A 14,260-nucleotide genomic window follows, 5' to 3' on the forward strand; every position below is an offset into this window, starting at 1 on the left:
CTTGGGCTTCCCTGGTAGTTCAGACAGTAAAGAGTCTGCCTACAGTGCAGGTTTGATGCCTGGGTTGGGAAGATCCCCTGGAGAAGGAAATGGCAACCCATTCCAGTATCCTTGCCTGGAAAATTCCATGGACGAGAAGCCTGGCAGGCTATAATCCATGAAGTCGCAAAGAATTGGATACAACTGAGCGACTTCACATGTACAAACTTAAACATCTTAATAAGTTACCTGTATATTCTTTTGAATTTTCTGTAGACACAACCCTGCCAGCGAGGACAGTTCGGTTGCTCTTTTTTCAACCTGTATACCTTTTCTTTCTTTAGCCTTACTGTGCTGGCTGGTGCCTCCAACTACAATTTTTTCATAGCAGTGATGGTTGGAGGCACGCTTGTCTTATTTCTTGTCTTATTTTCAAAAGAAAAATATTTTTAATGTTTCATCAGTACGTGCGGTGTTTGCAGGCTTTTCTGTAGGTACTCTTTATGAGACTAAAAAAGTTCTAATTTATTCCTAATTCGCTAAGAGGTTTAAAAAAAAATTGTGAGTGGGTGTTGAATTTTATCTAATGCTTTTTTTGCACTTATTGAGATGATTGTATGATTTACTCTAACATGGTGAATAAGTTAATTGGTTTTGTATTATTTTGTTCACTTTTTCAGTCATTGCTTGTTAGATTTACCAAAGACCACACACTGTGTTTATTTTCCTGCCTCTTTAATCCCTTTTAATCTACAATAGTTCTTTAGCCTTTTTTCCCTGCTTTCTTTTTTATTTTGTATTTTTGTGTTCTTGAAAAATTGAGGCTTGTTCTTTTGTGCACTGCAGTTTGAATTTTTCCAAATTGTTTCTTTATTGCTACAGTCAGACTAAACTCTTCAGGTAGAAATACAACATAGATTGTGTTGTGTCCTTGATGTATAACATTTAGGGATACATGTGATATTAGCAAATAATTTCATTGATGTTAAACTTGATAATTTGGTTAAGATGGTGTCTGCCAGATTTCTCCTTTGTAAAGGTACCTCCCCATGGGATTTATAATTTGTAGGGAGATACCAAGTGACTGCTCTTATAACTAATGGTTTTAACATCCATTGATAAATTTTGCCTGAATTATTACCATGGTGAGTGTAATCTGTGATTTTTAAATGTCTCTTCTACTGTTAGCATTCCTGTTGAAAAAAATTCTCTTCTAAAAATACCCCATTCTTTGAGATTTATCTTTCATAAAAGATAAAATGGACTTATGGATTCTTTTTTTAATCAGCATGTTATAAACCCAGCCTTGTGCTTACTCATTTTGATGCTCAAGTTATTGGCCTGTGAGAGCCTCCCCAAGCTGACTTCTCTTTCCTCAGCAATTTTTAAGCACTTCTAACTTTATGGAACAAGTTATTCAGACTAACCCATTTTCCCTATTTCAGCCATGCAGTTAGCAATGCCTTTAAGATGTTAATTGATAGGGGATTTTATTTAGATCCAGGTGCTAGCGGTATTCATTGCTGCTGGAGAGTCATTATGTCTAAGCTCTCTCAGCGCAGAGCTCAGAAACATAGTTTTCTTTTTAAAAAGATGTGTTTATACAGATGTCTCTACTTTTAGTTAGGTTAGGGTTTTATCTCCTTGTCCTCTTCCAGACTTGTATTTTCCTTATCCGGCAGTGCAAACCAGCTTTACAAAAACTCGATACATTTGTTCATTTGTTGAATCCTATAGTACATACAATATTAGAATTACTACAATACTACACCACAAACAGATGAAGTTCAAAATCTTTGTGTTTTTGTCCTTAGACTGTTTGTTCTGTTCCACTCAGGGTATATAATCAAAATATTTTTATCAAAATCACTTGTATTAACTCTTTTCTTCTCTCTGTGTGGTTATCTATTTGACATATAAATTTTGTTTCTGTTTGTATTCAATTATAGGGTTTCTCCCATTCTTGTTGATTTTACTTTTTTTTTAAGTTTTTTTTTTTTGATGAGGACTATTTTTAAAATCTTGATTGAATTTGTTACAATATTGCTTCTGTTTTATGTTTTGTTTTGCTTTTTTTGGCCATGAGACGTATGGGATCTTAGCCTCCCGATCAGGGATTGAACCCATACTGCCTGCATTGGAAGACAAAATCTTAACCACTGAACCATCAGGGAAGCCCCTCACTTTATTTTTTTAATATATAAAACATTAACATGGTTCAAGAGTCAAGGCAATGTGAAAAGATATACTCAGAATTTCCATTCCTGTGCCTAGCCTTCCCATCCCATTTCTGCCTGTCCCTGTAGGTAACAGATTTAATTATTGTCATATCCTTTCTATGTTTTGCTTTGCAAATATATATTATTTTTCTTCTTGCACAAAGATAAACTATTATACATTTCTTCTTCATCCTGGTTTTTTTTGTTTTCATTTAATAGTGTATCCTGAAATTACATTATATCTGTTCAGATATCTTTTTAACTTTTTTCCCAACTATAGGATATTTCATTGTGTACCACATGTATTCAGTCAGTCTCCCGACATGAGTATTAGGTTGCTTCCAATATTCTGCTATTTTAGGTAATGCTGTCATGAACAATCATATACATGTGTCTCTTTTATGTTTTGGGAGGTATAGCTTAGGGCAAATTCCTAAAACTGGGATTTCTGGGTCAAAGGATAAGTACACAAATGGTTAGATATTACCAAATTTCCCCCAGCCATAGGGATTGTACCATTATACATTCCCATATATATATACACATATGAAAATGCCTACTTCTCCATAGCTTGACAATAGAGTATATTGCCAGGCCTTAGAATTCTTGAAATGTCACAGATGAGAAGTAGTATTTTAGTGAAATTCTCTGATTGCAAAGGAAGATGTCTTAAAAAAAAAAAATCCTGTATTTTCAGGTGCCAAAAAGCAATGAGAGGGTAAGTTCCAAAAGTATCAACACTTTTCAAGTCTCATGCTTACATTGGGACTTGCATAATGTCCCACTGACCACAGCCATTCACACGGCCAACCCCGGGCTTAAGGGGTGGAGAACTTAACCTCTCCTCTTGCTGGGAGGAACAGCAGCGTTATATCGCCAAGTGACATACATTCAAGGATAGGAAGAATTTGTGATTATTTTTCAATCTACTTTACCTACTTCCTTGCTCTTGTTTTCTGGGATTTTCATAGCTATTTTGCATGTTTACTTTTCTATATGAGTCTTAGAATCAATTCACCTAGCTTCAGAAAAAAGAAAGGTATTGCTGTTTTATTGAAATTGCCTTAAATTAGTAAACGGAGGAAAATAGGCTTATTCAGAAGTGTTTTATCTCATATTATTATAAATGTCTTCCATTATATTTGCTAACTGAGCCAGGCCATATACTGTTGTATGTGAAGGTTTTTAATTTTTAAGTGAATTTTATATTTTATATCTTGCTAAATCATTTTATTGTTAGGATTAGGTTTAACGCTGATTCTTAGAGTTTTCAAGGTTACTCTCACATTATCAATAGGTTTCCTTTTCCTGACTTCGCTTTTCTGATTGCATTGTCTGCTCCAATACAGTGCTAGACAGCAAGGGAGAGAGTGGGAATTCCCACTCTATTCCTGACTTTAGTAGAAAACATTTTCGTTGTTCAGCTAGATGATGGGCTTTGGGAATTATACATATATACACATAAATTATGTTTTGTGTGTTCACATTAAGGAAGTATCCACAACTTTCTGTTTTCTTGAGTGTGTTTACATTTATCAGAAACGAATGTTAAAGCTGTTGAAGGTCTTTTCAGCTTCTATGGAAACAATCTTTTTCCTTTCAGATTTTTGAAAATTGGTTTCATTGTTCAAATTTAATTTACATTTAGTTCTCTATCAAATTTGCAATGTCACGTTTAAAAATAATTTTGTATTCCTATAAATATCCTCAAATTTCTTTTATTTTTAAAAAACAGCAGTTCTATAATTTTTGTCTATAATTTCAGTCCTCAAAGTTTTTGAGCTATTTTCTGCTTTGTTTTTTTTCTGCTAATACTTGCTCCTGGATATGTTGTTTGTTTATGTGCTTGGTTACTTTTTAGTGTGTGATGCTTTAACTCCTTGAAAAACTAAGATTCTCTGAGGCCTAGGATGAAGATGCCTGTCTTTAGAGACTATGAACATTATCTGTCAGGCACCTGGGGCACTGCCATTATGCCCTTCAAAATAAATTCATGAGGTTCAGTAGAACAGCCAAGCCCCATGCTAAGCACTGTCCATATATAACAACTTCCCTTTAAGAGGGGTGTACTATTCTCCTCATTTTATAGATGAGAAAACTGAGACTCAGAAGTTAAATAACTTGCCCAAGTTCATCCAGCTAATAAGCACCGAAGCCAGAATTCAGTTCTGAGTCCGCAGAAAAGGCCTTTCACCACCTTCCTGCATCACAATAGAGCCCAACAGAGGAAAGAACCAAACCAGAGCTTTTGTTCAAGCTTTAAAATGGACTCAAAAAACCCATATGAAAACAGATTCCTGTTCTGAAAGTTTCAGTTTAGAAAAGTTTTGATTTAGAAAACTGAAACATCCCTATCTCAAAACTGCAATTTGCTAAAGCAAGTTGGCAAGGAAGCCCTATGCCTAATAAAATACAATTTTCTCTAGAATTTCACTTTCCTGGCAGGGGTCAGAAGTTCTCCAGGAGACTGTCATACTAGTAAATGAAGGCTTTTGGCTTGGTAGCACACCCAGGCCAGGCCTGTTGCTGCAAAGCCAAAGATGGGAACTGGGCGAAGTCATTCTGTGAGGAAAGGAATGCCTCTTTTATTATTAGAACAAGTAAAGTTAGTCAATGTTTGTTTTACAAGGGCCTGCAGTCCTTCCTGGAGGTTACCAGTACAGTCTTCTAGAAATAGTCTCTTTCCAATTAACAGAAAGCAACCTTGAAGGACTTCTGGTTGGCCCAGATCCTTCCAGTTATTGATGGGGGAGGTGGGGGGAGGCAGGGGCGCTTTCTCAAGTCGCCTGTCTAGTTAGTGCAGAGCCAACCCGGAGCTCTGGTGTCAGACTCTCTCCTCTACATCAGATGCCTGAGTCCCTATTCCCACCCCCGCTTCAACTCACACACTTGCCTCTGAATTCCTGCCCTGAGTAGTAGGCACAGGTATGGGGTTTTCTCTGGGGGCTCAGGAGTCCTACTTTTCTGGAATGTCATCTGCACCTTGTAGATATTGAAGACTTTATTGTCACTCATCATTTTCATCTAGTTGCATTTTTGCTACTGTCAGTTAACTGTCTGAGCACCCTTCCTAGAATCCAAGTAGGGCTGAGCCTGGTTGGGAAATAAAAAACCAAATGTAAGGAAGCCTCTGGGGAGAGAGAACTGATCTGCATAAAATCACTGGAGAAGAATTAAGCACCGAAATAGGTGCAAGTAGATGTAATAAAAGCAGCAGGATTCAGAGAACTGAGAGATGAATGTGGGCTGGAGAAGTTTCACGTGGGAGTTGGAACTCAATTAAGTGCTGGGGATGAGTGGGTTTAACGTAAAGACAGAGGAACAGGGAGGGCATCCGAGTCGGGAAAACAGCATACCCAAAGGCAAAGTCAGGGCTCAATGTGATGGGTTTGAGGAGCAGGGAGCAGTCCTGCCGGACAGCAGTGCAGGATTGGTGTCGGGGGAGGTGACAAGTTAGGTAAAGTGCGATCTTGAAATCCTTCAGTTCAGTTCAGTCACTCAGTCGTGTCCGACTCTTTGCGACCCCATGGACTGCAGCACGCCAGGACTCCCTGTCCATCACCAACCCCTGGAATTTACTCAAACTCATGTCCATCGAGTCGGTGATGCCATCCAACCATCTCATCCTCTGTTGTCCCCTTCTCCCACCTTCAATCTTTCCCAGCATCAGCGTCTTTTTGAATGAAATTTCAAATTTGAAACCCTTAGATGAGAACAATAGAATATCAGAGTGTCTTAAGACTTAGAGACTTCTAAAATGATTTAATCCAAATCTGTTATTTTACATTTAAAAAAACTAAACCCTATATGCAAAATAGATAAATAACAAGGTCCTACAGTATAGCACTAAGTAAAAATGTTAGTTGCTCAGTAGTGTCTGACTCTTTGCCACCCCATGGACTGTAGCCTGTGAGACTCCTCTGTCCATGGAATTCTCCAGGCAAGAATACTGGAGTTGGTTGCCATTGCCTCCTCCAGAGGATCTTCCCAACCCAGGGATCGAACCCAGGTTTCCTGTATTGCAGGCGGATTCTTTACTGTCTGAGCTGCCAAGGAAGCTTAGGAAACTACATTAAAATCATGTAATAAACCATGTTGTGAAAGAATAGGAAAAAGTCTGTGTGTATATATATATAAAACTGAATCACTTTTCTGTATACCGGAAGCTAACATAACATTGTAAATCAACTATAGTTCAGTTAAAATTTAAAAGCCCCCAAAAACTAAGCCTCAGAGAGGTGAAGTGACTGGCTCAAGGTCATGCAACAAGCCTAGGGTTTGGATTTGCAGTATTGGGAAGTGGGAACTATTCAGTGTTCTTCAGCAGGGGAGTGGCCTAATGGAAGTGGTATTCTGAGCAGGATGAGCCTGCTGGCTTCAGACCTAAAAGGTCATGAGCTGAGACTGGTGAGTCAGTGGGCCTGGCTCCTAGAAAAAGGCCCCGCATGGTGTTTGCTGGGCTCTGGCAAGGCCTGCTTTCCTCCTGGCTTAGGGAGCCGTTTCCTCTCACACTGCTGCATCTCAGGGAGAAGCACCGGTCCTCAGGCAATGGTCCCTTCTTCACACAAGCAGGTAGTTTTCCAGGGAGCTCCAAGCCCTTCATAGGTCCATGAGCTTGAGAATAAAGCAGCTTTCCAAATGGGAAACTTCCCGTGGGATTCCATGATTAGTGTCCAAGCAATTCACAAAGGCTCTGACAATTTCTCCCAAAGAATTTTTCTTCCCATTTACCTGGTGGGAAACAGAGAACTGGAGTGAAGGCCTGGGAGTCAGTGGGGACAGGTCCAAGGGGTCCTGAGTTTCCATCTGGGTCTTCAAGTCTAGACACTTTGATTCCAGGAGTAGCCTCTTTGTGATGCCTCGGAGCAGTTTTCAGGCATGAGTTAAATCACCAAGGTAAACGTGAATTCTCTAGTTATATGAGGAAATCCCAAAACATTGAGACTGGAAGGATCTGAAAAGGGTCTACGCTTGGTCATCTCTCTGATGTTGAAATTTGAATAATCATAGCTACTACTTACTGAATCTTCACCATGTGTCAGATGCTGCGCTTTGTGTTTACATGTGTTTAATCCTGACAGCAACTCCATGAGGCAATGATTATCGACCTTATCTTAAAAGGGAGGAAATGGAGGTCTGGAGAGATTGACCAGACCAAGGGTGTCCAGTCTTCCCTGGTGGCTCAGAGGTTAAAGCATCTGCCTCCAATGCGGGAGACCTGGGTTCGATCCCTGGGTCGGGAAGATTCCCCTGGAGAAGGAAATGGTAACCCACTCCAGTATTCTTGCCTGGAGAATCCCATGGACACGCTCCTAACACCTGTCTGATGTGTGCCACTCGCTCACCTTGGTCCTCAGCCTCTGCCTGGCCCAGGTGCCCTGAGTGGCCCATTCTTATTGAGGTAGCCCAGGCTATTCTACCAAGGGACAATCTATCTCCACTGGTCCTATCCTGGTTTGGGGGTCATGTGGAATACCACCATCCCCCTTGGTTTTCCAGTCCTTTCAGATCCCGAAGGAAGTTCTCGTATATCCCCCCTAACCTTCCCATTTCTGGTCTTAAAATGATATCTGACTATCCTTCAATGTGTCCTACCTGTTCTTTGATCTCTCCTTCTTTCTTGTCTTCAGATTAAATATTTCTGTTGCTTCAGTTGCCCCGTGCTATCCTGCTCAGTGTTAGCTTGCTGACTATACAGTTTTGTTATTTTGGCATTTGATTATAGCATGCATCCCTGTCCTATTAAAGTCTAATATAAATAAATGAGTGGGCTTCCCTGGTGGTTCATATGGTAAAAAATCTGCCTGCAATGTGGTAGAAGGGAATGGCAGGGATCAAACCTGGGACCCCTGCACTGAGAGCACAATCTTAGCCACTGGACTACCAGGGAAGTCCCCTTTTTAATTTTTTTTTTTTATATCAAGTTTGGTAAACTTTTTGTCTATAAAGTGCCAAATGGTAAATATTTGGTTTTGTGGATCGTGTATGGTCTCTACCACAAGTTCTTATTTGTTTTATAACCCTTTAAAATGTAAATATCATTCTTGTCTAGTGAACCATATAAAAATAAGCTGTGGGCAGATTTGATCTGCGGGTCATAATTTGTTGACTGCTGTTTTATACAGGCAATTTTAGTTCGGATTTACCTCCATATTTACTCTTTGTGTACTTCATTTCTTTTTATATTACCATGCTTCCACATGGGATCATCTTCCTTTTAGCATTTTAAATAGATCATTCCACTGCCTTCTGGCCTCCACCATTTCCCATAAGTCAGCTGTTTATCATAATGTCGGTCTCCTATACATTAAAAGCTGTTTTTCTTCTGCTGAGTTTTGTTTACCTCAGCTTTAATCTAGATCTAGACACATCAGTTATTACAGTTGATGTGTCCAGGGAAAATTGTGCTTTTCTTACCTAAAGTGGTTTTTTTGTTTGTTTGCTTTTGTTTCTTCCCTGCTTCTTTGTTTCAGCCATTATCTCTTAATCTCTTAATTTTCAGCCTCCCTCTCTCTGCCTCTTCTGGGACTCATTGCCTGGTTATTTTGTATGCTTGACAATACCCACACACTTCTGATGCTGTATTCGTTTTTCTTCAATTTCTTTTCCTCTGTATTTTTCAGACAGGTACTTTCTATTGATCTACCTTTAAGTTTACAGATTCCTTTTTTCTGCCATCTCAAGTCTGTTACTGAGACCATCTAGTAAATTTTTCAGTTATTTTAATTATCACTTCTGGACTTTTTAAATATAGCTTCTATTTGTTGAGTCTCTAACCTTTTTTTTTTTTTCTTTTAAAAAGAATTTTTTCTTTAATTCTTTGAACATATATATAATAGCTACTTTGAAAACCTTGCCTGCAAAACTCAACATCTGGGCCCATGCAGAGTCAGTTTTCATTGGTTCCTGGACTAGTTTTTCACTGGCTAGTTTTCATGGAAAACTGGACATGTCTGATAAAATGGAGCATTCTGCTTTATTTTTCTGAGGATTCTTGGTTCATTTTTCAGTTTCTTGCCTCAACTTAAGCTGCTTCCCTCACAGAGGGCAGACACTGGTGTCTTTGCTCAGTGTTTTCTTTTCCTTTTTAACCTGGCATTCTAGGAATCACCCTGGGTTTGCATGATTAATGATTTTGAAAAAAATAGTGGTGGCCAAAGACCTTGAGTTTCTCAGGCTCTGTTCTTAAGTTTGTTTTCACTTAAATTTTACTTGAGTTGTACAAGTTGTTGGAAATTAAGCCCTTGCCAGTCACACCGTTTGCAAATATTTTGTCCCGTTCTGTAGGTTGCCTTTTTGGTTTTTTGTTTTATAGTTTCCTTTGCTGTGCAGCTTGGACAGCAAAGAGATCCAACCAGTCCATCCTAAAGGAAATGAGTCCTGAATATTCATTGGAAGGACTGATGCTGAAGCTGAAACTCCAATACTTTGGCCACCTGATGTGAAGAACTGATTCATTGGAAAAGACCCTGATGCTGGGAAAGATTGAAGGCAGGAGGAGAGGGGGACGACAGAGGATGAGATGGTTGGATGGCATCACCAGCTCAATGGACATGAGTTTGAGTAAGCTCTGGGAGTTGGTGATGGACAGGGAGTCCTGGCATGCTGCAGTCCATGGGGTCGCAAAGAGTTGGACATGACTGAGTGACTGAACTGAACTTGCTGTGCAAAAGCTTGTAAATTTGATTCAGGTCCCATTTCGTTCATTTTTATCTGTACTGCCTTGGGAGACTGACCTAAGAAAACATTGATACGATTCATGTCAGAGAATGTTTTTCCTATGCTCTCTTTTGGGAGTTTTGTGGTGTCATGTCTTATGACATCTTCATGTCATGTCTTTACATCTTTAAGCCATTTTGAGTTTATTTTTGTGTATGGTGAGAAGGGTGTTCTCTGACTTCATCGATTTACATACAGTAGTCTGACTTTTCCAACACCACTTGCCAAAGAGACATTTTTCCATCGTATATTCTTGCCTCCTTTGTCAAGGATTAATTGACTGTATGTGTCTGGGTATATTTTTGGGCTCTCTGTTCTGTTCCATTGATTTATATGTCTGTTTTTGTGCTGATACCACATTATTTTGAGTATTGTAGCTTTATGGTATTGTCTGAAGGAGGGCTATGCCTCCTGCTTTATACTTTTACTTCAGGATTACTGTGGCAATTCTGGATCTTTTCCATGTCAGTTTTAGGATTATTTGTGAAAAATGTCATGAGTAATTTGATAGAGATCACATTAAGTCTGTAGATTGTTTTGGGTAGTATTGTCATTTTAACTACTAATTCTCCCAATCCAAGGGCATGGGACAGCTTTCTATTTACTTGAATAATTTTCAGTTTCCTTTATTAATGTTTTATAGTTCTCAGCAGATAAGTCTTTCACCTCCTTGGTCAGTGTTAGTCATGTCCGACTCTTTGTGACCCCACGGACTGTAGGCTGCCAGGCTCCTCCATCCATGGAACTCTCTGGGCAAGAATACTGGAGTGGGTTGCCATTTCCTTCTTCACCTCCTTGGTCAAGTTTATCCTTAAGTATTTTTTAATGCAATATTAAAAGTTTTTTGTTTTAACACTGTCTCTCTGATATTTCATTGTTAGTGCAAAGAAGTGCAGCTGATTTTCATATGTTCATCTTGTATCCTACTGCCTTGAGAATTTATCAGTCTAGTAGTTTTTCTGTGGAGTCGTCAGGGTTTTCTGCATATAAATTCATGTCACCTGCATATAATGACAATTTTACCTCTTCCCTTACGATTTGAATACCTTTTATTTCTTTTACTTGTCTGATCTTTGTGGCTAGGACTTCAACCACTGTGTTGAATAGAAGACGCGGGAGTGGGCATCCTTGTCTTGTTCCAGATTTTAGCAGGAAAGCTTTCAGCTTTTCACTGTTGAATATTATATTGACTGTGGGTTTGTTGTAAATAGCTTTTATTATGTTGAGATATGTTTCCTTTATACCCACTTGTGGTAAGAGTTTTTATCATGAATGGATATTGAGTTTTGTCAATGCTTTTTCTGCATCTATTGAGATGATCATGAGGTTTTTGTCTTTTATGTGGTATATCACATTGATTGATTGGCCTATATTCAACCATCCTAGTGAACTTGGGATGAATCCCATTTGGCTGTGGTGTGTGATCTTTTTTATGTGTTGCTGAAGTAAGGAAAATGACTAGACATTCAGGTATGACCTAAATCAAATCCCTTATGACTATACAGTGGAAGTGAGAAATAGATTTAAGGGACTAGATCTGATAGATAGAATGCCTGATGAACTATGGAATGAGGTTCGTGACATTGTACAGGAGACAGGGATCAAGACCATCCCCATGGAAAAGAAATGCAAAAAAGCAAAATGGCTGTCTGGGGAGGCCTTACAAATAGCTGTGAAAAGAAGAGAGGCAAAAAGCAAAGGAGAAAAGGAAAGATATAAGCATCTGAACGCAGAGTTCCAAAGAATAGCAAGGAGAGATAAGAAAGCCTTCCTCAGCGATCAGTGCAAAGAAATAGAGGAAAACAACAGAATGGGAAAAACTAGAGATCTCTTCAAGAAGATTAGAGATACCAAGGGAACATTTCATGCAAAGATGTGCTTGATAAAGGACAGAAATGATATGGACCTAACAGAAGCAGAAGATATTAAGAAGAGGTGGCAAGAATACACAGAAGAACTGTACAAAAAAGATCTTCAAGACCCAGATAATCACAATGGTGTGATCACTCACCTAGAGCCAGACATCCTGGAATGTGAAGTCAAGTGGGCCTTAGGAAGTATCACTATGAACAAAGCTAGTGGAGGTGATGAAATTCCAGTTGAACTATTTCAAATCCTGAAAGATGATGCTGTGAAAGTGCTGCACTCAATATGCCAGCAAATTTGGAAAACTCAGCAGTGGCCACAGGACTGGAAAAGGTCCATTTTCATTCCAATCCCAAAGAAAGGCAATGCCAAAGAATGCTCAAACTACCACACAATTGCACTCATCTCACACTCTAGTAAAGTAATGCTCAAAATTCTCCAAGCTAGGCTTTAGCAATATGTGAACTGTGAAGCTGGTTTTAGAAGAGGCAGAGGAACCAGAGATCAAATTGCCAACATCCGCTGGATCATGGAAATGGAAATACACTCTTGACCCTCATAAAACTCCAGATGAATTCTTTTCAGGTTCAGGAAGCAAAACTGCAGAAGAAGGCTGGAGTGGAAAAGAGATCAAGCCCCCTCTCCCCAAGTCAGGCCTCCCTTTGGCGTTGTCTGATGCTGTCTGAGGGTTCTCACATGGCATGCCCATTCAGGGAATGTGCACCCTGGACAGAGAACTGGGAGGAGAGAAGCCAGAGGGAGCAAGGGAGCCAGACCTCTGATTACATATCAGTATCATAAATGTTTCTTGACGCTGTTGAAGTAAGCATCAAGATTATATATCAGTGTGAAAAAGAAAGCTCAAGATACAGCATTAAAGGAGCTTGTAGGATATAATGTTGCATCCACACTGATTACAACTGAATGAAAAGTGAGACTGATCAGGAGCCTGATGGTGAACATGAGTGTGAGCACATGAAACCACTCTTGGCTATAGGGGTACTGGACACCATGGGTGATTGTTTTCCTTCCTCTATTTAGAGTGCTGTTACTGTGCTAGTAGTTCAGACGGTAAAGCGTCTCCTGCAATGCAGGAGACCCGGGTTAGATCCCTGGGTTGGGAAGATACCCTGGAGAAGGAAATGGCAGTCCACTCCAGTATTCTTGCCTGGAAAACCCCGTGGACCGCAGAGCCTGGTAGGCTACTGTCCATGGGGTCGCAAAGTCGGGCATGACTGAACGGCTTCAATTTCCCTGTCACTTTACTGTGATACACCCTTATTTGTGTATTTAAAAAGCTAAAGGTTTGATGGGGAAACTCATTGGCTTATAAAGTGAATCTCTCATTGTACATAAAATTTTTTAAAAACGAAGTTTTAAAAGACTGGCACGAAGTAAGCTGGGACGAGAAAAGTGTCTTAGCAGTCTCTCCACCTGTCTTTTCTTCCTCTTCATTTCATGTTCAGTAAGATGTCTGAAGACAGCCCTTGTCCAGCTATTTACAGTCATGGCTATTGGGAATGCCACTATTAGCTCTTAAGCTCACATCACCCTTCAGACTGTTCCAGAATGTCCTCCGCTTTCCCTGATTCATCCCGGATCCCCAGACAACAGCAGTTATTTGTCCGACATCACTCTCCCCTAGAGTTCTGCCCTTCACTAAGGAACCCACAAAGCAATGTGCGGTAATGTTGTCTGTGCAAGATATAGGGTTATTGCTAACCCCTCCCAGATGACACTTTTGCTTCACAACCTGGGGATTCTGCCTTAAGAGACTGCATTAATGGATGTACAGGGTCCCAAACAACGGAGGTGATAGTTGGAGGAATGGAATCTGGACTTTCCTAACACAAGGGACATTAATGAGCAGGGCAAATAGGTAGGGTGGAGAGGAAATGCACGAAAGCTGTGAATCTAGGGCAGGGAGTTAACTCCAGATAAATAACCAGGACAGTTCTTGCTTTCTTTTAGGAACGACCCAGGCCCATACTTCCCCTGGAGAGAACACATTGGAAGAGCAGCTGTGGCCAGAGGTAAGGGCTTTGTCTTCATGGGAGAGGTAGTGACTTCCCTGCTGAAGGGTGAGTCCAAGTCTTGATACAAGTTGACAGGCCCTTCCCTGAGGCCTTGGGGGTATAGACTGGGTGAGCTGCTTCCCCAGGGACAGGCAGGTTACCTGGCAGAGTGGAGGCAGCATAGCTGTAGCTCCTGGAATTTGGGGCTCAAAATCTCTTCAGACTGAGCAGGTAGTTCCCAGAAGTGCCCAGAAAAACTTATAAACAGGCTGGTTATCTCTGTGAACCTTTAAGCAGATGCTGTGAGTTATCTGAAGTCATTTGGGTGAAGTTTTCCCAGAATATCTACAAGATAAGAGTTGAGAGTAAATGCTTTATCTCTTACTGAAATCAGTAATTCATGAGAAATTAACTTGTGTCTCCTGGTGACAGATGTGCAACCAATTTACTGCACATTTTCCC

General features: G+C 40.1%; 1 protein-coding gene across 1 annotated transcript in view; it reads left to right on the top strand.

The window, feature by feature from the left end:
• PLB1 (phospholipase B1) overlaps window positions 1-14,260 on the top strand; it is a 121,294-nt gene that overhangs the window by 3,043 nt on the left and 103,991 nt on the right. Inside the window, exon 2 of the mRNA XM_068966712.1 lies at window positions 13,755-13,816. Within this exon, the coding sequence (XP_068822813.1) occupies window positions 13,755-13,816 (62 nt within the window). The remainder of the gene's footprint in view (window positions 1-13,754; window positions 13,817-14,260) is intronic.

The sequence above is a fragment of the Capricornis sumatraensis genome, chromosome 1 (assembly GCF_032405125.1).
Source record: "Capricornis sumatraensis isolate serow.1 chromosome 1, serow.2, whole genome shotgun sequence".
Classification (NCBI taxonomy): domain Eukaryota; kingdom Metazoa; phylum Chordata; class Mammalia; order Artiodactyla; family Bovidae; genus Capricornis; species Capricornis sumatraensis.